This window comes from Bos indicus x Bos taurus, chromosome 19 (genome assembly GCF_003369695.1).
Source record: "Bos indicus x Bos taurus breed Angus x Brahman F1 hybrid chromosome 19, Bos_hybrid_MaternalHap_v2.0, whole genome shotgun sequence".
NCBI lineage: Eukaryota > Metazoa > Chordata > Mammalia > Artiodactyla > Bovidae > Bos > Bos indicus x Bos taurus.
In genome coordinates, this window is record NC_040094.1 from 29,908,526 (window position 1) to 29,936,106 (window position 27,581).

General features: G+C 43.9%; 1 protein-coding gene across 1 annotated transcript; it reads left to right on the forward strand.

Annotated features, from left to right (window-relative positions):
• Nucleotides 1-25,731, forward strand: CFAP52 (cilia and flagella associated protein 52). The gene is made up of 14 exons (XM_027517570.1): nt 1-132; nt 1,969-2,168; nt 2,557-2,693; nt 6,152-6,280; nt 7,091-7,190; nt 8,053-8,169; nt 10,402-10,502; nt 11,021-11,191; nt 14,092-14,240; nt 16,117-16,262; nt 18,914-19,065; nt 20,345-20,447; nt 24,153-24,264; nt 25,354-25,731. The coding sequence occupies exons 1-14, from the start codon at nt 51-53 to the stop codon at nt 25,527-25,529; spliced, it is 1,875 nt and encodes a 624-aa protein (XP_027373371.1). The 5' UTR covers nt 1-50; the 3' UTR covers nt 25,530-25,731.
• Nucleotides 25,732-27,581: the final 1,850 nt, after the last annotated feature.

A 27,581-nucleotide genomic window follows, 5' to 3' on the forward strand; every position in this document is an offset into this window, starting at 1 on the left:
GAAGACGCTGCACCTCTGTAGGCTGAGAGGAAAGTGAGCGGAGTCTCCAGATGATGGAGACCCAAACTTCGCCCAAGGATGAGGTGGCTGAGGCAGTGGAGCTGGAGCTTGAGGCCGTGATCGGATTCAATGGTGAGACCTCGAACGTGTCTGGGCTAGGTGGTTTAGGGACCCCAGGGACAATGTGGTGCAACCAGGGAGAGTGAGACACCAGGCGGCACCTGGAAGGCAGCTTGGGACACTGGCATGAGTCAAGCACTGGGGACCCAAACAGCCTCTCCTCCCCAAAGATCTTAGAGTCATGTCCTCGCTCCGGACCTTAAAGATTCGGGATGGGTTTTGCCAACATCTGAAAGGAACCAAATGCCCCCTTACTAGGCCATAAGGATAAAAAAGTGTGATCTGAAACCCTTCTCCCACTAGCCAGCTCTCCCCTGGCTCTAAGCCCCACACAGCCAGCAAAACTGTCTGCCCCTCAGTATTGGATTACAGAATACGTGTAGGTCCCTGGGACCAAGTAACCTCTAAAATCCCAGCTGATGTACTAATGAGAAGGGGCTGGAGGGAGTGGGGAACTTGTGTTTTGAGCAACCACTTTAGGGGATGATTTGTCTTCTAACCAGAAGGAAGGTGAGGATTTCAGACCATGATGGACACCACGGGGAGCTGGACTGGGGAGGTGCTTTGGTCAGAGGGGCCTGGTTGTTCCGCTCGAATCTGACTTATGACCACCTCCTGTTTGGAACATGAAGAGGGGAAATGCTGTTTGGGTTTTGAGAAGGATGAAAACAAACAATGGATTGCATTTTAGAAAAAGCAAACTTTTAAAGAAAATGCATTGTGATGCCTGAAAGCTTTAAAATTGTAGTAATGTAGACACAGAACAATCAATAACTAAAGCTTTAGCACATTCTAGGACTTGGCTCTTGAGCCTTCTCTTTGTTTTATGTTAACGGTCTCTGATAGAAATTGAGCACTTAGTACATCCTAGTACTGGCCATCTTTAGAGCTGGTCACCAGATCATTGGTAAAGGAAGTGAGTGACCTGCTATGAGGGCAAAGGATCACACTGGTGACCAGTAGAGAGCCCTGCTACTGAATTCAGTACTGTTCAATACTGTTTTGTAGCGCTCAGAGAGTATTGTCAGTTATATCTCAGTGTCTCCAATTATCTTGGCCTTTTAAAATTCAATAAAATTGAATTGTTTTTGCCTTCTTGGTTTTGTGACAACTTATATTCTTTCATACAGTCAAATATGCATTTATCTAAAATTACTGAATGCCAAGTAGTATGGTGGGCTTCCCAGGTGGCTCAGTGGTAAAGAACACGCCTGTCAATGCAGGAGACACCAGATGTGGGTCCCATCCTGGGTCGGGAAGATCCCCTGGAGGAAGAAATTGCAACCCACTCCAGTATTCTTGCCTGGATAATCCCACTGACAGAGGAGCCTGGCAGGCCTACAGTCCATGAGGTCACAGAGTCGGACACGACTGAGCACACACGCACACATGTAAATAGTATACTATGCACTGAGAATATAGAGTAATACAGGGGGTAAATCCATAGTCATACTTAAGAACAAGAGCTTAGAAAAGTGGAAAAATACAGTGAAATCTAAGGAAAAATCAACCATTATTACTTGTCCCAAAGATATCTCTGTTAAACTTTGGTATGATCCTTTCAAATGTACATTGACATAATTTTTTAATAAAAGTGGACTCATGCTGTATATATTATAACCAGACTTTTTTCTACCTCGGATGCCCTGAAAATCTTTCGTTAGCAGTGAATATACTCTATACCAGCCTTGTCAGTAGAGTAAAATTACCTAATACTGCCCAACCCCCAAACACACACACTTATTTTAGTTGAACTAAGGCTTATTTTAAAAGCCTTATGCTCAGTCTAAATAAAAACAATTAGCCACTTCTGCCCTCGACTTTTATTATTTTCAACCTCTCTTTCAGGACATGTCCCCACTGGTCTAAAATGCCATCCTGACCAGGAGCATCTGGTCTACCCTCTGGGTTGCACCATCCTCATCCAGGCAATAAATACTCAGGAACAGAATTTCCTACACGGTCATGGCAACAACGTCTCCTGTGTGGCCATCTCCAAGAGTGGACTTTACATTGCGTCTGGACAAGTCACATTCATGGGCTTTAAGGTGAATACATTAAAACACCACCCACCGTGTATTGATTCAGAGGCGCCTCCCAAGAAAAACTGCCTCACTTCAGAGTAGCTCTGCACTGTCCTGTGTACACCCTGCCTCCTCTTCCCTTGGCCTCTCCTGGAACTCATTTTCGCTCTGTGAAGCTGAAAGTAAAGGCACCTGGTGGCTTTATACCCAGTGCAGCAGCTTGTGACTGGTAATACCTAGAAACAAAAGTCCCCGCTTACACCTGTTTCTGTTTTGTTGCTGTCATGTTCGGAAGACGTGCTCTAATTTCTAGAAAAGTGATGAATGATTATTTTTTCACACAGAGAGGTAGCTCTCTCCTCTGGTCCTTTCAAAGCCTGTCTATGGTCTGACAGTGTATTCTTGCCCCCAGGCAGATATCATTTTGTGGGATTATAAGAAAAGGGAGCTGATGGCTCGGCTGTCACTTCACAAGGGCAAAATTGAAGCTCTGGCCTTTTCACCAAATGATATGTACTTGGTATCACTAGGAGGCCCAGACGATGGAAGGTAATGAACTAAGCACACTTATTTCTTTTCTACTAGGCATATTTCTAGACGTGTTAACAACTGTCCCCTTTCTAACATTCTCTGTTTGCCTGTCTGTATTTGAGCATGTGTGATGTGAAAAGCTTATGAAGCTCATATGAATTTGGGAAATTATAAATTTTTGGTGAAAGAGTTCGAATTAAGCTGAAAAGACAGAAACAAATAACAAAGAAAATATGTAACTATGAAAGTAAAGTACCTGCATATATATGTAGAACCAAGCAAAAACTGGGGGAAATGTCATTTAAAAAAATACATGTTAACTTTTAGTGGCCATTGATAATTTAAAATATTTATAGATTTTTAAAGACTTAAAGTGCTTATAGAGAGTTCCCCAATTGGTTGGGAAATTTATATGCCCTATATTAAGAAAAAGCACAGAATAAAGAATTCTACTTACATGAAACTTCATCTGTATGAAAAGACTGCAAACAAAAATAGTGAAAATTAAATATTCTGAAATGCTAAGAATCAAAAGAAAAAAATTAAAAAGCCCGTGAGGAAAATACCATAAGACACTGATTCTCAAGCCTGGCAGTGCACTGAAATCAACTGGGAGCTTTAGAAGATTACTGGTGGTTGGCTCCACCTTCAGAGACTTTGATTAATTGGCCTCAGTTTTAGGAGTTCTAAAGATTTCCCATATGATCCTAATTTGCAGCTAAATCGAGAATCATTGCTGGAAAAGATGACATCATCCTTGTCATCATCATCTTCATCATCGACCATAGCTGTTTGTTTTTTTGTTTTTTTTTTTGAGCACTTACTACAGGTCAGATGTGTGCCAAGCATCTTAACTGCATTATCTCATTTAAGCCTCATGGCAACTCCACGAGGTGGAGCTCTTGGGGCTATATGACAGATGAACTTGAGTCACCAGCTGCTAAGTAGCAGAGCTGGGGGACAAACCCTGAAGTGTGACTTCAGAGGTGGCATTTTTAACTTCCCTAAGGCATGATCTTTGACCTCAAGGATCTCACGGTCAAGGTTAGTAGGGAGAGAATACATACAAACGAAATTGGGGGAAAAGTATTTCAAAGCATTATATTAGGAAGAACAATCAATGCAGTGCATATTCCTGTGTAAGTGCTAAAGGAACACCCAAGGCTTGTGTAGGACTTAACACTTCGGTGCACTTTTACAGATATTTTCTTGTTTGAGCTGCAAAGCTTAATTACAATGGAAATTTATATTCATGTGTAGTTATATATTGATAGTTCTCAGTATATAGCAAAGTAGTCACATGTCCCTGGCCCATCCCCATTTGACTGTTTTTTTCCTCAACAGAAATGCGTCCAGCAGTCTATTGCTATTCTTAACTTACGGTAGTTGTTCTCAATCTTGGGTACACATTGAAATCTCCTGAGGAATCATTTTTGCCAAAATACTTCCCCAAGACATTGTTTACATGTCGTGTTGTGCAAGCTTTGCCACAATCAATTTTAGACCATTTTCAACCTCAAAAAGAAACCAGTGCTCATTAGCAGTCACTCCCCATTCCTGCTGTGTTAGTTCCTTCTGTGTAGCAAAGTGAGTCAGTTAAATGGAGACATATACCCATTCTTTTTTGGATTTCCTTCCATTTAGGTCACCACAAGATCATTGAGTAGAGGTCCCTGTGCAATACAGTAGGTTCTCATTAGTTATCTATTTCATACATAGCAGTGGAGAAGGCAATGGCACCCCACTCCAGGACTCTTGCCTGGAAAATCCCATGGATGGAGGAGCCTGGTAGGCTACAGTCCATGGGGTCGCTAAGAGTCGGACACAACTGAGCGACTTCACTTTCACTTTTCACTTTCATGCATTGGAGAAGGAAAAGGCAACCCACTCCAGTGTTCTTGCCTGGAGAATCCCAGGGACGGCGGAGCCTGGTGGGCTGTCGTCTGTGGGGTCGCACAGAGTCGGACACGACTGAAGCGACTTAGCAGCAGTGTATATATGCCCTGGTTTGATTCTTGGGTCGGGAAGATCCCCTGGAGAAGGGATAGGCTACCCGCTTCAGTATTCATGGGCTTCCCTGGTGACACAGATAGTAAAGAATCTGCCTGCAGTGTGGGATCCCTGGAGGAGGGCATGGCAACCCACTCCAGTATTCTTGCCTGCAGAGTCCCCATGGACAGAGAAGCCTGGCAGGCTAGCACAGCACAGGGTATGTGGAAAGACTGATGCTGGGAAAGACTGAAGGCAAAGTAGAAGGGAGCAGCCGAGGATGAGATCGTTAGGTAGCATGACTGACTCAATGGACATGAATTTGAGCAAACTCTGGGAGATGGTGGAGCACAGAGGAGCCTGGCAAGCTACACCCCATGGGGTTGCAAAGAATCGGACACGACTAAGAGACTGAACAACAACAGTGTAAATATTCAACGTCAATCTCCCAGTCCATCCCACCTCTGCTTGTAACCGGAAGTTCATTCTCTACATCTGCGACTCTATTTCTGCTTTGCTTAGCAAATAAGTTCGTCTCTACCATTTTTCTAGGTTCCAAATATAAGCAATATTATACAATATTTTTCTCTTTCTGACTCACTTCACTCCGTATGACAATCTTTAGGTCCATCCACATCTCTGCAGTGATTCCAGGGTTTAACGTAATACCCTCTCCCCTGCATTCTTGATATCATTAACCAAGCACTATCAATTTAGGACTAAATTGTATGATTACACCCAGAAAGATGCAAAGGTAAGCTACAACATGTTTGTGTGTGTGCTCAGTCATGTCTGACTCTTTTGTGGCCCCAAGGACTGGGGCCTGCCAGGCTCCTCTGTCCATGGATTTCCCAGACAAGAATACTGGAGTGGGTTGCCACTTCCTACTCCAGGGAATCTTCCCGACTCAGGTATCAAACCTACATCTTCTGTGTTTCCTGCATTTGCTGCTCTTTACCACTGAGCCACCTGGGAAGCCCTGAGCTACAACAGAACTACTCTTAGTGTGGTCCCCAGACCAAAGCACACCAGAGACTTTTTAGCAAAGCAGATTCTCAGACTCCACCCCAGACCTACTGAATCAGAACGTCTGGGGGCAGGTCCTAGCACTTCCTGCTTTGGCAAGTCCTCCAGCTGAATCAGCTACATGGCATGGTGAAGTTTGAAAACATCCCTATGTCATTCTCTTTTATTGCTTCTAATTAACAATTTTTTTTTTTTTTTTTTTTTGCTGGAGTATTTCCCCAAGGGAATTTTTTACAAGCGATAAATGAGTGGTAAACTTTTATGCCCTGCCTGTCTCAAAAATCTCTTTATTTTAGTAAGAGACTTAGATGTCTGGGGGTTGGGGGGATGGTTAATATAATTCTTTCATTTCTTTGTGAGTAACCTCTTGTATTTCTTTCCTTCTAGAACGGCTAAAAGAGCCATTTCTTATTTTGAAAGCCCGTTTCCCCCTGATTCTCTTTGTCCTTTCGTCTGAGCAGTGTGGTTGTCTGGAGCATAGCCAAGAGAGAGGCCATCTGTGGCAGCCCCGCAGCCGGCCTCAATGTCGGGAACGCCACCACAGTCATCTTCTCCAAGTGCCGCGACGAGATGTTTGTCACTGCTGGAAAGTACGTGTCTGCTGTCAAGGTTTCTAGAACATGTAAATCACCCTATTCGCTTACAAAGAAAACACAGTCATTCCAATTATGGGGAACGTGGTTTTCATCCTGAAAAAAGAGATTCCATCATAATTTTCACACGAAAAATCCCAGCTGATGCTATCGGTAGAGAACCTACCTGCCAATACAGGAGCGAGTTTTTAGCACGCACGTAAAAATTATTTTGGCTGGAAGTCCTTTTAAATACAGTTATTTAATCATTCTGTGCTTCCTACTGAAAAAGTTCTGCTGATTGGCTAAATCCATTTCTGCCTCTGGTCTGCCTGTTACTGATAACACACTGCCCACAATCTGTGCTCACACTCAGGGCGTGTGTGCACACTCAGTAACTTAGTCATGTCCAACTCTTTGCAATACCATGGACTGTAGCCCACTAGGCTCCTCTGTCCATGACATTTCCCACGCAAGGATACTGGAGTGGGTTGCCATTTCCTTCTCCAGGGGATCCTCCTAACCGAGAAAGAAAAAGTTACTGCTCTTCAATAAGATTTCTGGTTTGGTACCCATCTATACTGGATTCTCTGTGACAATTCCAACTTCAGGAATTCATTATACCAAATCAAATGAGAAAGCCTGCAGATGCTAGTACTTCGGCATCCAAATGACGACTGTGTCTTGGGGAGACCACCAGGCCATAACAAATCCTCAAAAATACCTAGTTCTCTTCCTTTCAGCTTCTCCTTCAAAAGACTGCAGAAAACAGAGAAGAGATGAAGGATTTATTAAATGGGTCTCCAGTTGATTGTTTCTTTTCTCTAGCGGGACAATTCGAGTATGGGAACTGGATCTCCCAAACAGAAAGATCTGGCCAACTGAGTGCCAAACAGGACAGATGAAAAGAATAGTCATGAGCATCTCAGTAAGAATTACTCTGTTATTTTATTAGTACAAGTCCTTGTTAATAGTACTGAGCAAGACAGGGGTATGTGTGTGTGTGTATGTGTGCATGTGTGTAAGTACATGTTCTTTGGGCTGGGGGTGGGGAGGGGAGCCCTGGACATGGAGGGCACTGCCTGGGGAGGCACAGGTGAGGGAGTCTCACTTCAGGAGCTCCCGTGGGAAGCTGGAGAGGCTGCCTAGACACAGCTCTGGGGGAATCTGTTTCAGTGGACCTGAACTGCCATCAGACCCCAGGAATCTGCCTCACCTGGTGGGAAGCAGGGTAGCCAGGAGGTGCTCAAGGCCCACAGCACCTCCTGTTGCCACTCATGTTATTTCTGCACAAGAAATAAAGTTTCTAACAATGAAACTCCTTGTTGAAATGCAGTCTCCTCCACAAAGAGGGATTATTCATGTGTCTTTAATGTGGATTCAGATATTCATGCATATAACCCCATTCTCCACTCGTTTTATGAATGTAGACTTTGGGAAATAGGAAATAAAGCAAATACATATTCTCTCTGGAGGAGCACACCTTCACCCTAGGAGCCCTTCGGAGATGCCTCAGGGAGTGCATGCTAATAGCAGACACAAGTCCATTTCAGTGAAATTCACGCTGATTGGAGTCCGATGTTTCATACAGTTCTGAATTTGGCCCTGATTCTGCTCCCCTTGAAGGTGTTCTTACCCATCTTCGAGTCTGAGGAGACAGAAGTCACCTCAAGGACTTTTGGAGGTCTTCATAGGGTTCAGAGAAAACTCATCCCCTCCCTGATCAGGGGCTCCTGGGCATCAACTGGGCAAACCAGGTCTTCAGGTTTCCTTGTCTCTCTCATCCCCAGATGGCTAATGACGATAGCTTTTTCTACCTTGGCACCACCACTGGAGATATTTTAAAAATGAACCCCAGGACAAAGCTGCTGGCAGACACAGGGCCTGCAAAGGACAAGTTCAGTCTGGTAAGTAGAGACCATCAAAGTCTGCTTGCCCTGCTGTTTTCTAGTGATTTCCTCCTGCCACTGTTAGCACAGACTTCCATCAAGGGTTGTGGGGAGAAACAACACGTCTATGGTGCACCCAAGGCCACACTGCAATTTGCAATGTTCATTGACTAGTTCGATCAAACCCTCATCACTGGTGTATATTCAGGATATCCCAGGTGTCCTCAATTAGGGGTCAGAATCACACTTTTTTTTTTTTTTGCATCTTCAAAGCTCAAGGCCTGTGGCTTTGTGATTTGTAATCACATCCATTCCAGCATTTGGGCAGTCCAGTTGCCATGTGTAAGTGACATGTGCTCTTTGATTTACAAGACTATCTGTCATTTTTTTCTAATCTAATAACTAGATCTTAAACTTTAGCCTCAGCTGACATTTTAAGTCATGAGCAAGATGTAGAAATTGTTCATTGTTTATATTTGCAGAATTCCTAACAATTCAGGTTAAAAGTCCAATAAGAGACTTTGATCTCCAAACCAAAATAAAAAGCCTACCATCAAAGGGTAATTGGACAGAATAAGTGCTGTTATTTCCAGTGCCCCCAGAAAGTTACAGGGCTGTTTCTACTAAACTTTGGATTTCAAAGCTTCTTTCAGGTTCTGCACCTATCTATCTCATGTCTGATAATGGAACAGATGGTTCAAGCTTAGATAATTTTCCACTTAGCTGATGGTCCCAAGAAGCTTTGAAATATTGCACCGTGTTCCTGGGAAGGTGTTAGAGTTTTCTAAGTCACATAACCACTTATTATTCAGCTTTTAAGAATGGGAGAAAGCTACAGTATAGGTAGAGTCGAGTCTAGCAATAAGCAGAGTCTAGGAGAAGGCAATGGCAACCCACTCCAGTACTCTTGCCTGGAAAATCCCATAGACGGAGGGGCCTGGTGGGCTGCAGTCCATGGGGTCGCTAGGAGTAGGACACGACTGAGCGACTTCATTTTATTTTTTTACTTTCATGCGTTGGAGAAGGAAATGGTGACCTACTCCAGTGTTCTTGCCTGGAGAATCCCAGGGACGGGGGAGCCTGGTGGGCTGCCGTCTCTGGGGTCGCACAGAGTCGGACACAACTGAAGCGACTTAGCGGCAGCATAGGCACAGGCCAAATCAGTGTTTTTCAAATGATTTTTAGGAGAGGGATTCCAATATATTCAACAGATGAAACCAAATCAGATCAGGCTGAAGGAGGGCAAGGTTGAGAGTCCTGCCAATTCTGACTCTGAAAGGCTCCATGGGTGAAAATTCTGACCTGGATATTTTTGCTGAGTACTTGGAATGTCAGTGCTTCTCCAGAAAAGATGCTGACTGTCTCAGTGTTCTTTAAACCTGTGGCACTTAAGTTTCCCCCATGGATGCTTTAGTGCTTAATTCAGGTGTAAAGGTAAATTACATAATATAAAGCAATGTTTCCAAGATGCCCGTTACACAAGTGGAAAGATATCATTCTTTCAGGGCAAAGGGATTGGAGGTATTTGTTTGAATATCAAGACAGTTGGTTTGAATATCAAGTAATTCTTCATCTTTCTAACCATAGAGCCAACTTTTTTTTTTAATTTAGATTTTTGTTTTTTATTGAAGTATTCAGTTGGCCAAAAAGTTCATTTGGGTTTTCCATACATCTCACAGAAAACCCCAAATGAACTTTATGGACAAACCAATATAATTAACTTACAATATGTAGAGCAAGGGGGCTTCCCTGGTTGCTCAGTGGTAAAAAATCTGCCTGCCAAGTAGGAGAGATGGGTTCAATCAGTGGGTCAGGAAGATTCCTCTGGAGGAGGAAATGGCAACTCACTCCAGTATTTCTTGCCTGGAAAATTCCATGGACAGAGGAATCTGGCAAGTTGCAGTCTACGAAGCCACAAAGAGTCACTGAGCATACATGCACACATACATATACATATATGCCCTTTCTTTTGGATTTCCTTCCTATTTGGGTCAGCACAGAGCACTGAGTTCCCTGAGCTCTATACTAGGTTCTCATAAGTTGTCTATTTTATACATAGTATCAATAGTGTATGTGTGTCATACAGAGTAAAGTTAAGTCAGAAAAACAAAAATCGTGTATTAATAGATACATGTGGAATTGAGAAAAATGGGACAGTTGATCTTATTTGCAAAGCAAAAATAGAGATGCATAGATTCCTAATGATGAAACCATTTAGCTTTTTACCCTTAATGTTCTCTCTCCCTCTAGGGAGTGTCAGCTATCTGTTGCCTGAAGATGGGGGGTTTGTTGGTAGGCTCTGGAGATGGATTGCTGGTCTTCTGTAAAAGCCCCAGCTACAAACCTATCAAGTAAGTTACCCCACAGGGTTTGGATGAGGAGACACCCTCTAGAGAGAGGTTTGCTTAGTCGGCAACTAAATGATGTGGACAAAGTGATATTTGGTTTAAAACAAATCTCATCTTGCTATTAAAATGAGTAGCTGGAAACACAGTAGATGGTGGTTTTTGCCAATGAAAAGATTCCACTTGTTAGACATGGAGTGAATGAAGTGTTTTTTGGCCATGGTCATTTTTACCCATTTATTTGCCTGGAATGTTCCCTGTATCTAAATCCTACTTGTGTTCCACCACCCATTTAGAGGGACATCTCACTGTAAACTTCCTTGATTATCATAAACCATGTGGGCCTCCCCCTTTGCTGACCATGGGCACTTGATATTCTAACTCCTGCCTTTCCAACCGTGTGATCTCCTTGAAGGCAGGACTCAGGTTCTTATACCTAATATGTATCCTCTATAATGCTTCAGACAGTTAATAAATGCTCATCAATTGAGTAAATCTTCTTCACCTTTTGCTTCTCCTTAAAGGAAAATCCAGTTACAAGGTGGAATCACCTCTATCACACTTCGAGGGGAAGGACACCAGTTCTTTGTAGGAACAGAAGAATCACACATTTATCGTGTCAATTTCACTAATTTCAAAGAGACTCTCATCACAACTTGTCACTTTGAATCTGTTGAGGACATTGTCTTCCCATTGTAAGTAGAAGAGTAAAAAAGTGATAAGAATGTAGAGATTTGATGCCATGTGCAAGGAAATTTAATTTTATTAACACATTTTTCACCTACTAACATAATCAATCATGATAAATCATAATATAATTTACATTATGTTTATGTGTGGTGTGTCTCACCACAGCAAAGATTTGAACAGCAGACCAGTGTTACAGCTTGGTTACAACTCAGAGTTTTATTCAGCAAGCAAAGGATAGTACATCTTCAAAGCGTGAGGGTGGGCCGACCCCAAAGGAGAGGCCTCAATCCTTGGCTTCCTCCATTTATTCATTTATCTCCTCCCTGCTGAGCCTGCCCTGTGCAATTGCGCTAGCCAAGAAGGGGGTGTGTTTGTTTCATCTGAAGTTCTCACTCCAGTCCATGGATTTTCTTTTGTTCTATTTTCAAGGTCTTTTCCCTTTCTTTGTCTTTTAGCCACCACCCTTTTGGACTCCTTTTTGCTATTCTAACTACCTAACAATAATAAATTATTATTTTTTTCTCCATGAATTTTTCTATTGTAGTGAATTATGTTAATAGATTTTCTTTGGCTTTTACCAAGCAGCTACATTCATTTTATAATTCAAATTTGGGCCTCTTTGGAATGTTGGCTTTTCTAGTAAATTCATCATGGAAAGGGTGAACAGACTGGAAAAACTTTCCTGTTTTCCACTGCTGTCTGGAGCACAACTTAGTAATGCCTTTTTTCAAACATCTTTCAGGTCGTTTGTTTGCACCTCTTGTGTCTTCCAGATTTGGCTTGCCTGATGGCAGTGGCCATAAGATTAAGAATTCCTCTGAACCTAGTTGCTATATATATTGGTAAATCTCTCACAAGACAGTGAAACATATAACCATGAGCAGTTTTAATGTCAAACAGAGCTGCCATCAGAGTCTGTCATTATTTGATTATGAAATCTATTTGTCTTTGGCGAGATTTGTCCCATAAAGTTGGTCACAGTTTTTGCTCTGAACTTCTTCAGTAATTCATTTGAATTTATAAAACTCAAGATCATTGTTGTATAGGCAGCAAGGCTCTTTGAAAACTTGGTCCTTGAGGTCACCAAATGTAGTTTTGGTTTCCTGAGCCTTTGTGATTAGGTCCCTCCTATTTCTAAAAGTGAAAATGGCTGGTGCCTCCCATCAGGCGAATTCTTATTTGAAAATTGGTCATTTCCTTTCTGTGTCACTTTTCCTGTCTTTTTCTAAGGAGCTTGGTAGAATCAATCTGTAAAATACTTGGTCCTGGTGTCTTCTGTAAGGGTAAGTTTTTACATGTCTTTTCAATTTCTATGCAGTCTTTAATCTAATCAGGTTTCGTACCCCTTTCTTTTTTTTTTTAATAGCTCTATTGAAATATAATTTACGTATCTTAAAATTCACCCTCTATACAATTCAATGGCTTTCTTAGGGGTATATTTACAGAGTTTTGCAACCATTATCATAATCAATTTTAGAACATTTTATATCCCCCTAAAGAAACATCCTAGCAGTCACTTTAAGTCTCTAAGGTTCAGCTTTCAGCCACCCAAACTAAGCACAGTTGGTTAATGTAGTCAGTTAAAAAAGCTCTCAGATTCATCCATATAGTGCTGACCTCAAAAAGAGAATCTTAAAATTTTTTAAAAAGAAAGAAAAAAATAGAATTTGAAAAAGAAAAGTAGTGTCCTCTCTGGTCTCTGCCTCCTGTTTTTTTGTTTTTTTTTTTTCCTCTCGAGGTTTCCTGCACCCCCCATGTGTAGAATTCAACTGGCACACAGGAATTGGGGCAGTTTTTAATAATCAGAATTTAGGTCTTCCTCTTATGATTCTCTTGCTGCCAGGGTTTTCCCTTTAAATTCCAGATGAATTTTCCAGCCCCTTACTCTGATGGCCGGCACCTTTAGTCAGTGAGGCTGTGATTTTTCTGCTACTTTTTTTCTGTGGTCACCATACCTAGGGAGTTTGGGGCATCTCTGGTTAGAAAATCGCACAGTAATGATTCTTAACCCTTTCTAGTTGCACTTAAAAAAAGGTATTTATTTGTTTTTTTGGCTGTGCCAGGTCTTAGTTGATCTTTGTTGCTGCGTTCAGGATTTTTCTTTTTTTTTTAGTTGCAACATGTGGGATCTAGTTCCCTGACCAAGGACTGAACCCAGGCCCCCTGCATTTGGAGTATGGAGTCTTAGCCACTGAACCACCAGGAAAGTCCCCCAGTTACACTTTCACAAGAGCAAGCTCTTCTTGATTTCTATTTTAAAATATTTTCAGTGTCTTCGGGATTTGGCAGCCTTGTTATTGTGTTCATTTTATCTGTGTTTTATAATTGTTATTTGTGAGAAGGTTTGTGTGACGATTTCACTGCTCCAAAATGTGGTATTTTATTTACTAATTGTGGCCAAGCAGTGCGCCTTGTGGGATCTTAGTTCCCCAGCCAGGGACTGAACCTGGGCCCCCAGCAGTGAAAGCTCCCAGTCCTAGTAACTGGGCCACCAAGGAACTCCCCATCAAATGCCATTCTGCACAAGGAATCTGTAAGGCCATTAAGCCTGAGACAATAGGCATCTAAAAGCATCCTGGTGGCTTCCCTGGTGGCTCAGATGGTAAAGAATCTGCCTGCAATGTGGGAGACCCGGGTTCGATCCCTGGATTGGGAAGATCCTGTGGAGAAGGAAATGGCAACCCACTCCAGTATTCTTGCCTGGATAATCCCATAGGCAGATTAACCTGGCGGGCTACAGTCCATGGGGTTGCAAAGAGTCGGACACAACTGTGCAATTAACACTTTCAAAAAGCATCCTTCCCTACATCCTCAAGAAGCCCGTTTTAGCGTCAAACCTGCATCTGAGAAACACTGTGCGTCTTGTGCAGCTGCATGTCTCACTCCCCTGGTGGCTTCTCTGCAGCGGCACCGCTGAGCTCTTCGCCACCTGCGCCAAGAAGGACATCCGAGTGTGGCACACGCTGACCAACAGGGAGTTGCTGCGGATCACCGTGCCCAATATGACCTGCCATGGCATCGATTTCATGCGGGACGGCAAGAGCATCATTTCCGGTAAGGTCGGAGTACCAGGTTTGACTTCCGGTTCCGGCTGTGGCTTCGGTTCTTGCTAGTCTTTTCCTACCAGGCTCCGTGTGAGGATGAACTGGTGTGGCCTCCCACGGTCCACTTGCTTTTCATCTAGCCTGTTTTTGGAATTCCCTTCCAGCTAGGATTCTTTCTGAGCTAGGAATTACCAAACAGCAATTTCTCTTCCCCCACATTGCTTCATATAGCATGTTGCTTTCTCTCTGGCCAGGAAAATTCAGTTTTCACCTCACAGGGTGGATTTGAGGCCTTAGCGAGTCCAGGATTCTTGTGTGAGAACCCTTTTTTGTTGCTCAAGAGATTAAAAACCTGACTTTAAGTTATAGCTCCAAGGGAATTTATTTTTAATTCAGTTGATTATATCGTGCCAAAATATTTTAACATGAATTATAGACACCATGATATTCTATTTCTGAAGACTTCAGTATGCATCTCTGAAGATATTTGCCTATAAAATAATAATTTCTTAATATCATTTATGTTCAATCCATGTATAAATTTCCCCAACGGTCAAAAGTGAATTACTGGTTCACATCAATGAAAAGTCAAGTGAGTCTTTCAGTTCAGTTCAGTCGCTCAGTCGTGTCCGACTCTTTGCAACCCCATGAATTGCAGCACGCCAGGCCTCCCTGTCCATCACCAACTCCCGGAGTTTAGCGGCAGGTATTAAAATGGTGATATCAGGGGAATTCTCTGGAAGCCCAGCTGTTAGGACTACATATTTCCACTGCAGAAGACACCGGTCCGATCCCTGGTCAGGGAACTAAGATTGCATGTGCCTGGATGCAGCCAAAACAATCGTTATAATAATATAAAATGATGATATCAGGAACCATCTCACTGCCCTCTCTTCTTGGCTTTGTCTCCTTGTGCTGCTTCTACCTTGGGGCATGTTTTCTCCACATAGTGGTCCCCAGGAGCTCTTGGTTTGCATTACACTTAGAGCTAACAAATCCTGGGGTCAAAAATCTTGGCATCATCATCACTTCTCTTTTTGTCTTATACCAAAACCCCATTTCTCCTGCTCCAATGGCTCCTTCTTCAGAGTATATCCAAGATTCCATGCATCTTATCATCTCCACCCTCATCTCAGTCACTACCACCATCTCTCTCCTAGATTATTCTGGTAGCTTCCTACCAAGACTCCTTGCTTCTGCCCTCACCTGTCACCTTTCTTCCACGATCTGCTCTCAACACAGAAGCCAGGAAATTCTTTAATTTGTAAGACTATGCCATTTCTAGTACTCAAAGGTATTTTTCCTTTTTAAGACTTTTTTTTTTTTTGATGCGGGCCATTTTTAAAGTCTTTATTGAATTTGTTACAATATTGCTTCTGTTTTATGTTTTGGTTTTTGGCTGGGAGGCATGTGGGATCTTGATGTTAGCTCCACAATGAGGGATTGAACCTGCACCCCCTGCACTGGGAGGCAAAGCCTTAACCACTAGACGGCCAGGGAAGTCCCCAGGGCTGACATGCTTTTAAACAGAACTCTTCTGGAAGCTGACTTCTGATCCCTGGTTGACATCCCAGTTGCAATATCAACCATCTAGTTGACTGTGCAAGTTTTACAGCTCATGGGAGAGGTGGGGGATGATCTCCCCAACTAATGTCTCCTGGGGTGGGGTACACCAGGAGGCAGGCTTAGCTAAGGCGAGCCGTTCATTTCCTTTGGGAGGTGTGACCAGTTTGGGGAATCAGGGAAAAGGGGGCTGTGATTCCTGGCAGTGGGTGGGGGACTGGCCTCTTCCCTCTATCACCACCACTGTCCCCTCACATCCTGTCTCTCACTTAGGATTTAGAGTATGCTCATCCTGCCTGCCTTCTCTTTCCCTTTCATGCCAGCGTGGGACGATGGTAGAATCCGAGCCTTTGCCCCGGAGACAGGCCGACTGATGTACGTTATTAACAATGCACACAGGATTGGCGTGACTGCCATCGCCACCACCAGTGACTGTAAAAGGGTCATCAGCGGCGGAGGAGAAGGGGAGGTACTGTTCTCCAGGGCTGAATCTTTTAAAAATAGTCACATATTCAGAGCAAATGCCCCATTTGTTATTGTTCTTCAGTCAGAAAATCGTGTCTGATTCTTCGTGACCCCATGGACTGCAGCACGCTAGGCTTTCCTGTCCCTCACCATCTCCTGGAGTTTGCCCAAGTTCATGTCCATTGAATCGGTGATGCTATCCAACCATATCATCCTCTGTTGCCCTCTTCTCCTTCTGCCTTCAATCTTTCAACTGCCCCATAACAGGCCACTAATTTGATTTTTTTCATCTGTAGTAGGAGTCAGGCAAGACCAAATTAAGGTTTTGATGAAACTCTGAAGTCCATCATACATTAAAGTTCTAATAGTATAAATACACATATCAATATATTTGTTCCCAGAAAGGACATTTAGGATACGGACATGAAAGCATTCTATATGGAATCGAGCTAGGGACCAAGTTGGTGTTTTGCCAGAGGTTTGGAATACCTTTTTTTCCCCTTCAAAAACCATAGTGAAGTTGCTCAGTTGTGTCTGACTCTTTGCGACCCCATGGGTTGTAGCCTACCAGGCTCCTCAGTCCATGGGATTTTCCAGACAAGAGTACTGGAGTGGGTTGCCATTTCTAAATTGTCTTTATCTTGTTTTTTAAAGGAAATGCCATTTTTGGACTCAATTCTTTAATCTACCTATACACTTTGACCATCATTTTAAAATTAGTACACTCAATCATTTTCTTGCATCATTTCAAGGAGCCTAAAATGTCTTTTCATACATCTCAGTATCTCCCTTCCCTCTACTCCCCGGGTTTTTTTTCCATCCCAAAGCCTTCCTTCTCTCAACATAGGACATTACATTTTCCTTTCCTTTCTCCATGCTATCATAGGAATGACCTAAGGAGAAGAAAGAGACAGCATCTTCATATAGCCTCTGGCAGAGATCAGACCAAACCAGTTAGTGTCTGAGTGTTTTAGTTCTGGAGTCACACTCAATTTTCTCAAATTTCACTCCCACCACTTCCAAGCTGTGTGACCTGGGCTGTGTGCTTTAACCTCTCTGTGATTCAGTGTCCTGTAAAAGTAAAGTGTGACATGAAGATAGCAATTCTGATATTAATGAGATACTTTACACCCTTTATTTTGCACTGTCTTCAGAGCCTGGTGTGCCTTTCATGGTCAGAGCACATCTTCTAGACAAGACCTTGCAGATGCTCCACAGACCCGCCCAGCCCTGAGCCATCTCCCTCCTCTCTGGACCCTTGCAGCTCCATTCCCTTCCGTCATTCCTGCAGCCTAGCTGTTGCTAACACCCGCAGCATCCTTGCTTGCTCCCTCAGCCTTTGGGGGCATCTGCCTTGCTGAGGAGGGCTTCCCAGGTGGCTCAGTGGTAAAGAATCTGCCTGCCAATGCAGGAGACATGGGTTTGAATCCTGGGTTGGGAAGATCCCCTGGAGAAGGGAATGGCAAGCCACTCTAGTATTCTTGCCTAGAGAATCCCATGGACAGAGGAGCCCAGTGGGCTGTAGTCCATGGGGTGGCAGAGTCAGACATGACTGAGCACACACATATGCACCCGCGTGGCTGAGGAGGGCTACTGGAGGAACTTACACATTACAAATTGGTTGCCCCTGACCCTGGTTAGCAATCTTTTCACAGTCCCCCCTCCCATTTCCATTGGCTACTAAAGACCTTTCCTTCCAAGAGACATAGTCTTTAAGGTCTTTTTAGGTACGGGAGGCCAGGGCTGCTGGTCCACAGGTGTGTACTGGTCTGAATGCAATGGTTACTAAAACACACTTGAGTATTTTACTTCCATTTTCATTGGTAAATGCCCACTACCTGAGTTGTGAAGACCCTAGTTTTCCATTTCATGTTCAACTAGACTATGGCTCTTTCATTGTCTTGTATCACTTATACAAAATTATTTCTACTTTCCTTGTTTTTCCTAGGTCCAACACATTCATTATAGGAAGCATCTGACTGTGAGCATCTGACTACATGATAATGTTTTCTGGTCTAGCTGTGACAGCATGTTTATCCATTACAGGACCCACTGTTATAACCAAATAACTTTCCTTTTTACTTACCCTTTTTTTTATTACAGTTAGGGCATCAGTTATGAAATTTTGTGTGTAGGTAGTTGTATCACCTCTGCATTTCATTTCAAGTTGACAGAGGGGTGTCAGACAATATTTGTTATTGAAAGTGGGTATTGACTTTGATGGGGTTGAGAACCACTGATTTTAAACAATTGAAACTGAGCAGCTTATGTGAAAGTTTAAATATGGCCCTGGGTACCCAAGAGATTCCCTGATGGCACCAGAAATTTGATAGCAGTGCTCAGCAGAAACGAGCAGACATTATTATTTCACTCAGTTCAGCAGCAGCCCTTGCTTTACTGGTTTTAGCAGCGGGGGCCTGGTAAATTTCTCAGCCCTAAAAGTAAAAATGGATGTAGGCTCCTGGTAGGCGTCTTCCTGGCTCCATGAAAGAATATTCCCGCCCTGCAACTTGATATCCCCACCCCACTCAACCAAGATGAGAACAGGGAATTAGAAAAACAAATCAGGCCCAGGAGGTGAGAACACTCTTGGGATCTGTTTTTCATCAGAAAGTCCCAAGTTGGAACTGAGAGCCTGTGCTTTGTGGCTTCCAGGTGAGGGTGTGGCACATAGGCCACCAGACCCAGAAGCTGGAGGAGGCACTGAAGGAGCACAAGTCCTCCGTGTCCTGCATCCGGGTGAAGAAGAGTAATGAGGAGTGCGTCACAGCCAGCACGGACGGCACCTGCATCATCTGGGACCTGGTGTAGGTACCAGTGATGGGGAGGACCACTGATGCAGAATGCAGTCCCAGCTATTGAACTCGAGGGAAAACTCAAACAAAGGGCAGAAACCTGCCTCTGGGCAACAGGAAAGGGGTGCATCTCAGAAGCCATTCATCTCCATGACTGTTGAGGGTTCACAGATACTGGTGGAAAGGGCAGAGCTTCCAGGAAGAGCTGGACCTTAGAAGTTTCTTGATGGATAGGGAAGTAGCTCTCTAGATACACAAAGCAAAACATGGTTTAACTTACACTAATGCAACTCCCTGGCTCAGTGTAAAGGATCCGCCTTCCAAGCAGGAAACACTGGTTCGATCCCTGGGTCAGGAAGATCTCCTGGAGAAGGAAATGGCAAACCACTTCAGTATTCTTGCCTGGAGAATCCCATGAACAGAGGAGCCTGGTGGACTATGGTCCATGGGGTTGCAAGGAGTTTGACATGACTTAATGACATCACTTCGTGGGAAATAGATGGGGAAACAGTGGAAACAGTGTCAGACTTTATTTTTTTGGGCTCCAAAATCACTGCAGATGGTGACTGAAGCCATGAAATTAAAAGACGCTTACTCCTTGGAAGGAAAGTTATGACCAACCTAGACAGCATATTGAAAAGCAGAGACATTACTTTGTCAACAAAGGTCTGTCTAGTCAAGGCTATGGTTTTTCCAGTGGTCATGTATGGATGTGAGAGTTGGACTGTGAAGAAGGCTGAGCACCGAAGAATTGATGGTTTTGAAGTGTGGTGTTGGAGAAGACTCTTGAGAGTCCCTTGGACTGCAAAGAGATCCAACCAGTCCATTCTGAAGGAGATCAGCCCTGGGTGTTCTTTGGAAGGAATGATGCTAAAGCTGAAACTCCAGTACTTTGGCCACCTCATGCAAAGAGTTGACTTATTGGAAAAGTCTCTGATGCTGGGAGGGATTGGGGGCAGGAGGAGAAGGGGACGACAGAGGATGAGATGGCTGGATGGCATCACCAACTCGATGGATGTGAGTCTGAGTGAACTCCCGGAGTTGGTGATAGACAGGGAGGCCTGGCGTGCTGCGATTCATGGGGTCACAAAGAGTCGGATATGACTGAGCGACTGAACTGAACTGAATGACTAAATAACAATAATACAACTCCCCAAGAAATGTGTAAATATCGATTCTCCTTCCATAGACCAGATGGCTGGGTGGCCATGTCACAGGCCAGGCTCTACTGGTAAATAAGATTTCTCTAGAAGAGAATAGTGATTTCACAGCTTTCGGATCTGTTTTTCAGGCGTCTTAGGAGGAATCAGATGATCCTGGCTAACACCTTATTCCAGTGTGTCTGTTACCACCCGGAGGAGTTCCAGATCATCACCAGTGGCACAGACAGAAAGGTAAGGGTTGGGACCTTTCTGGTTCATGAGAAGAGCCATGGTGCCTCGTGACCACGGGTACAGGCTCTGGAGCCAAGCCACGCCAGTTCGGAGGATGGGAGTGCCGGTGATCCTCTGTGTCACTTTGGAAATGCTGTGTCATTTTCTTGGGTGCCTTTGCTTCGTTGTCTGCAAAATGGATGTGACGACACCACTGACCTCATGGATTACAGTCATGCTTGACTTTAATCAAGCTTGTTTTCATATAGTGTGAAAGTGAAAGTTTCTCAGTTGTGTCTGACTCTTTGTGACCCCATGGACTGTACAGTCCATGGAATTCTCCAGGCCAGAATATGGAGTGGGTAGCCTTTTCCTTCTCGAGGGGATCTTCCCAACCCAGGGATCAAACCCATTACAGGTTTAATGATCCTGCATTACAGGCAGATTCTTTACCAGCTGAGCCACAATGCTAAAAGCTGAGGGTGAGGGCTGGCACAGAGCAGGCACTTAGTAAGTACTGGTTTTGATTATGAGGAAATTTTTAGGGCTAGAATGGAAGTGCCATGTCCAAAGCAGTTGTCATGTGATTAAATTCAAATTGAATGACAATGGAGCTCATCTCTCAACACTTCATGCTATAAGTGAGTGCTCAGTCGTGTCCAACTTTTTGTGACCCCATGGACTGTAGCCCGCCAGGCTCCTCTGTCCATGGGATTCTCCAGGCAAGCATACTGGAGTGGGTGGCTGTTTCCTCCTCCAGGGCATCTTCCTGAGCCAGGGATCAAACCCGTGTCTCCTGCATTGCAGGCGGATTCTTTACCCACTGTGCCACCTGGGAAGCCCTCATCACCCTACTTCATCAATATGTTAAAAACCTCTTTAGCTGGGGGGGTCCATGTCCTTGGGTGGAAATCGGCCCTTCTTTTGGGGGGAATATTTCCTCCTCAGAGTGAGCAAGAGGCTTCAGGAGAGAGGGGCAAGGAAGCTGGTAGGGTGTCTCCCATCCTGCCAGCCACATCAGATCCGTCAGATCTTGGCCTGATTCCCTGCCAATCCAGGTATTGGGTTTGGATCCCGCTAATTTAGTCTTTGAGACGCCTTTGAGATAATTGAAGAGGAGGTTGCCTATTTATTGTTTGCCAGCTGCAGTCTGAGATAATGGAGTGGAAAGTATAAAAATAGCACGGGCAAAGTTCTAAAGGGACTTGCCCTCCCCACCCCCACGCCCATAAATTTGAATCCAGAAGTGGGGATTTTTCCTGTTTAAGCTTCCGAGGTGAGTGGGAACTACAGCCTGAAGACCCTTTCTTTCATTGAGGCAGTCCTAGCGTGGGATGGAAAAGAATTTCCAGACACGGAGCATTTCAGAAGGGAGTGAGTTTACTAAGAACAAAGCACAGATACAGCGGGCACTGTGAGCGCAGCGGGCCAGCCCCACAACAGGCCCAGGAGAGTCGACAGTTTTCATGAGTTAACAGCCAATTTCTATAGCCTCAAGACAAAGAAAATTCCTGGGGGAAAGCTAGCGTCAGGTGGTTGGTTGAGGCGCTTTAGGGTGTTTACTGAAGTGGGCGTCTTTGTCTAATTGGGAGTCAAGAAGCTTGTTAGTGATAATCAGGGGCTTTTGGCAGTGCTTACAAAGGGGCTCAACTTCAGAGGTGTCCTTGGTTCTGGGCTGTACTTCCATGGCCTTGGTACAAGGCCTTGCATCTGTGATCTGGGGGCAGGATTCAACAGCTTTGTCATAAAAACCCAAGGACGGCTGCCTGAACCAACCAGACAGAGTGTTCTGGGAAGGCGTGGAGAGCTGCATCCTTTCCAGTCTCTAGGTTGTTAGTTTCTTTGTGTCGCATCTGTCCAAATTGGCCCACACCTGCCTATCCCCTAATGCATGCTTGACTTGTGGTCTAAGTGGGCTTCCTCTGGGAACTAGGATGGATAGATATTAAGGAGCTAATCACAACGTCATTATAAATGCTCTGCTATACGATTCATATCATTTCTAGATTAGGGTGATATCTGCTGTATTCTAGGTTTCAGCTTATGAGACTTGAAACAGTCCATCTCCCTCTTATTTGAATTTTGACCAGACTATTCCAACCATAAATCACAAATCTGTCAAACTAAGCGCTAGGCGCATGACAGTGTCCCTGCTGTCATGGAGGCAACTTACTTTCTGTATTAATTTTGGGTGGGAGGGGCTGGAGTTGAACAGTACACATGTGACAGAGTCCATGAATGAGCAATGAGTAATAAGTGACCAAGATGATACAAGATGGCAAAAGAGCTAAAAATACATAGATCCGGTTATAGGGTACTGGCTGCGAGAAGGAAACTGCTTTAGGGAGGCTGGTCAGCGAGCCCTCCTTAAGGCGGTGACACTTGAGCTGAGGCCTCAGTGCCAGGGGGACGTAGCCATGCTTTGATCTCAGGGAAGACCACTTCTGGCAGAGGACCCTCAGGAAAGCCCAGCTGAAGATCACTTTGACTTCCTTGGTCAAGGAAACTAGTAGTCAAGCACCAAGGACTTACATGGATGTGATTCCTGAGAAACAAAGATTTTTGGCATGCCTCCCCCCGGCCCCCTGCTTTTTTTGTTCTCACTATGTGGCATGTGGGATCTTAGTTCCCCAACCAGGCAGGGATTGAACCTGTGCCCCCTGCAGTGGAAGCACAGAGTCTTAACCACTGGACTGACTACCAAGGAAGTCCCCTCAGCATGCTTTTACACTTGTTTATGCTTTTAGTCTGAAAACCGAAATTTATTGTTAAAGCGATCCAGCATCAATAGAAATTATAAAAAAAAAAAGAAAAGAAAAAAATTTTAAATAGCATACACAATTTCTAGCTAAATTCAGAGGAACATAGATTCCTGGTGTTCATGACTGAAATACAGCAAGTTTCCATCAACACGAAAGACAGAGAAAGTTCCGGGTGTAATACATACCTAAGTTCCCACTCCCAATTTCCGGTCAAGGGCACTTTTGTTTAGAAAGAAATTTTATTTTTGAACAGGGTTGTACATTGACAAGGTTCAAAGTTCAAAAAAGTATAAAAGCAGTATATTCAGAGAAAAAACCGTCGCTCTTTGAGCTCCTGTCTCCTATCCACCCCTAACCTAGTTTCATGGCCCAGGAAGGTGGCAGGGGTAATATAATCAGTTTCTGTTTAAACCCGTCCCTGCAAAATCTTCTGTTGCTTTGAGTCTGAAGAGAAGGTGGGGATAAGTGTGGGGTGAGGAAGAAGGAGGGCCAGCTACAGCGAGAGCTGACTTTGTAAGGCCCAGTCTCCAGAATTTTGCAGAACCGCTCGTTCTCCAAGCTGAAGGCCCTAAAGAAATTTCATTTCCCCTCCTGCCAAGCCTAAAGAAAGCTTTGCTCTCCTCCTTTAAGTGCAGAATTGTGCACTGGCCGGTTTCTTCTTCCCTTTACAGCTTCCTCCAGGCTCAATCTGCTCCATCTAACCAAAAAGCGCTCTCTGTCTCAATCCAGTTTACCAGCATATCAACATCTCTTTAAATAGAATGCAAATTTAAAAGCCACTCCTAAAAATATTAAAATGATTTCTCCATCCCCTGCCTTAGCCTATTTATAATGTCAGCCGATACATCATCCCTGAGTATATTTCTGCTGCCTGCTATATAAAGTAGAACCTTCTTTTGTTGGCGTGTGCTTGGATGATTCCACTGAGCTGAATCCTGCCCCATGCTTCGTTCTCCAATTCCAGATTGCTTACTGGGAAGTGTTCGACGGCTCAGTCATCAGAGAGTTGGACGGTTCCTTGTCCGGGGCTGTCAACGGCATGGACATCACAGTGGAAGGGGTGCATTTTGTTACAGGTCAGTCCTGGAATCAGAGAAGAAAGCCAAGCTTAGCTTATTTAAATGGAAACCTGGAATTCCCTGGCCAGGGGGCAACTGCAGTGACCCCAGAAGGGTCTAAAGGGCAACGAGGTTAGATTCAGGCCTGTGCGCTGCAGCCTATGTGGCTAGGAAAGAAAAATCCAGAAGTCACATTTCAATGAGAAGACACATTTGCCTACGAGCCTGAGGGGCACAAATAAAAGCTAAGCTTCCACTGTTTGCTTTTTCTTTGTGATGGGCAGCAATGATATGTGCTAAGTTACTTCAGTCGTGTCTGACTCTTTGCAACCCCATGGACCGTAGCCCACCAGGCTGCTCTGTCCATAGGATTCTCCAGACAAGAATACTGAAGTGGGTTGCCATGCCCTCCTCCAGGGAATCTTCCCAACCCAGGGATCGAACCCTGTCTCTCAGTTCTCCTGCATTGGCAGGCAGGTTCTTTACAACTAGCGCTACCTGGGAAGCCCTACTTCAATTAAAAAAAAAAGATAGAAATAGACCTTTACATAGACTGGGCTATCCAGCCTGCCTTGCTGTGATGTTTCCTACTGAAGTCTTTGATGCCAGGCTTTTCAATCAGCATGTCCAGGGGGCATTTGCTACACAATGTGCCCATTGCAACAGCATCAGTCTTATTTCTTGCAGCCTCTTTGAGTCTTCAGGACAGTAACCAATTAATGTTCTAAATCAATGAAAGTTTCACAAATACATTTACATAAAGGAGGATATAAAAGTAGACACAGTATAATCCCAATCACATATTCAGCTGTGTAACTGTGTAACTTACAGAGAAAAGACCAGAAGGAACTAAACCAAGAAGTTACTAATTGTTATCTCTGGATGGTGGGATCAAGGGTGATGTCACCTCTTTACTTTTTTCCCCTCAAATTTACTGCAACAGTTCTAGATTTTTCCCAGTCAAGGAAGAGTGTTTATAAAGATAGGTTTTTTCTTCCTTTAAATCATCACATGGGGAATGTATTGAAAATGGTCGTTTTTAAAAATCAGGACTGTTTTCTCTCTGTTCTGTTGCAGCCATGCCATATAACTGTTTGTCTGTTTCAGGTGGAAATGACCATCTGGTCAAGGTCTGGGATTACAATGAGGGTGAAGTGACCCATGTTGGGGTGGGACACAGTGGCAACATCACCCGTATCCGGATAAGTCCAGGAAATCAGTACATCGTTAGCGTGAGTGCCGATGGGGCCATTTTGAGGTGGAAATACCCATTTCCCTCATGAAGCAGCAGAGATCTCCTGGATTCACAGCATCAATTACCATCTTGTTGAAGAAGCCTGAGACTCCTAGACTAATCTTGCTTTCTCACACCTGTGTTTTTGTTCTTTGATCAAAATATTTTATCTACAGGTTTCTCCTTTCCTTTATAGAATGCATTGCACATTCTTGAATTGTATATTAAAATTGAGATGTGTTCAAGAATAATTAATCTAGACTGTTTTTTTTCATTATGAGTAAATTCCCAGTCATTGGTTTCCTATCCTAATCTGTTCCATGAGTCTGCAAACCCCACAGCCCTTCCTCACAATTTGTTGCAGATAATCATTGCTGTAATTCTCTAAAAACAAAGAAGGTGAGTTTATTTTCTTTTAAAAAAATTTTTTTTTATTTTGAATTGAAGGATAATTGCTTTACAATATTTTATTGGTTTCTGCCATACGTCAACATGAATCAGCCATAGGTATACATGTGTTGCTAAGTCGCTTCAGTAGTGTCCGACTCTGTGTGACTCCAGAGGCAGCAGCCCACCGGGCTTCCCCGTCCCTGGGATTCTCCAGGCAAGAACACTGGAGTGGGTTGCCATTTCCTTCTCCAATACATGAAAGTGAAAAGTGAAAGTGAAGTCGCTCAGTCATTCCCGACTCTTAGCGACCCCATGGACTGCAGCCTACCAGGCTCCTCCGTCCATGGATTTTCCAGGCAAGAGTACTGGAGTGGGGTGCCATTGCCTTCTCTGAGGTATACATATGAGTTTACTTAATTAGCATTTCATTGGTCAAGCTGCCTTGGGCAAGATGTGGGTTTGAGTCCAGATCTTGGGTAGGGTTTTTGTTTTGTTTTAAGTACTTTCTGATACTTTCATAAAGTAAGAATACTGGAGTGGGTAGCCATTCCCTTCTCCAGGGGATCTTCCCAACCCAGGGATCAAACCCAAGTCTCCTGCATTGCAAGGGAATTCTTTACCATCTGAGGCACCAGGGAAGCCCCAAAGCAAGAATATCTGCTCCAAAAATTATTGTTATAATTAAGTGAAATAATATATTAAGGCATCAGAAGAATTCATGAGACACAGAGCAGAAAGTTAAATATGAATTGTGCTTTCTAAAATAAAAATGTGAGTTAGGGACCCTGAGGGTGATTATCAAAGGTGAAATCTGATAGGTGCTTTTCTGCAATTGAGCATAAAATCTTTCTCCTCTGCTTACCATTAGAAAGGTGATGGAACTTGTTTATTGACTGTCCAACCCAGTATCCTTTTCCAGGGAAGGTAGACGAAGGCATTTTTTCAGAAACACGTCAAGTTTCTAATTCACAGAACAGTCTTTTCTTCTGGGCATATTCTTTGTTCTTTAATGCTGCTGCTGCTGCTGCTTTTTTTTTTTTTTTTTCTTTCATCAGGTAACCTGCTGCTGCCCTATTTGATATGTCAAGGTGGATATTTAATAAATGATGACCACATATTCATCAAACAATAAGTAACATTTCAGGGCACTGATGTAATGACGCATCCTGCTGATCTCTTGTTGAGCTAGAAACGGATGAGAAATTCACTTTGCAAGACTTCGTCGGATTAATTATAAACCTGACAGTTAGAGGACAGGTGAGCGGAGTCCCCCAGCGAATCCAGGGAGAGGCTATACCAAGTCAATTCTTATTGGGTAGCAATCCAGTTAGGATTTTGCTTTAAGGAATGAAAGTGTGACCGCGTAGGGGGCGCGCCAGGGAGCCGGAAAACTTCTTCGTAAGCAAATACTGAGGTTGGAAAAGAGCGAAGCTGCGGGATTGGCAGAACCCGGCTTCAGTTCCGGTTTCCCTGTTTATGGGTCTATGGCCTCAGCCCATGGCGTTAACCTCTCTGAGCCAGTTTGTCCACCAAGCTAAACTGAGGATGATAAGGTCTCGCTTGCAAGTTTTGATAAACTCTAACCTGGTCTAAACCACAGCCACCCCGGGTGTTTCTACACACGCCTCCCAGTTCTGGTCTCAGGATGGCGGGTCCCGCAAAGACTCTGCCTCCCCAGCGGGGCAGACGGGCTGGAAGGAGATGGTGCTAC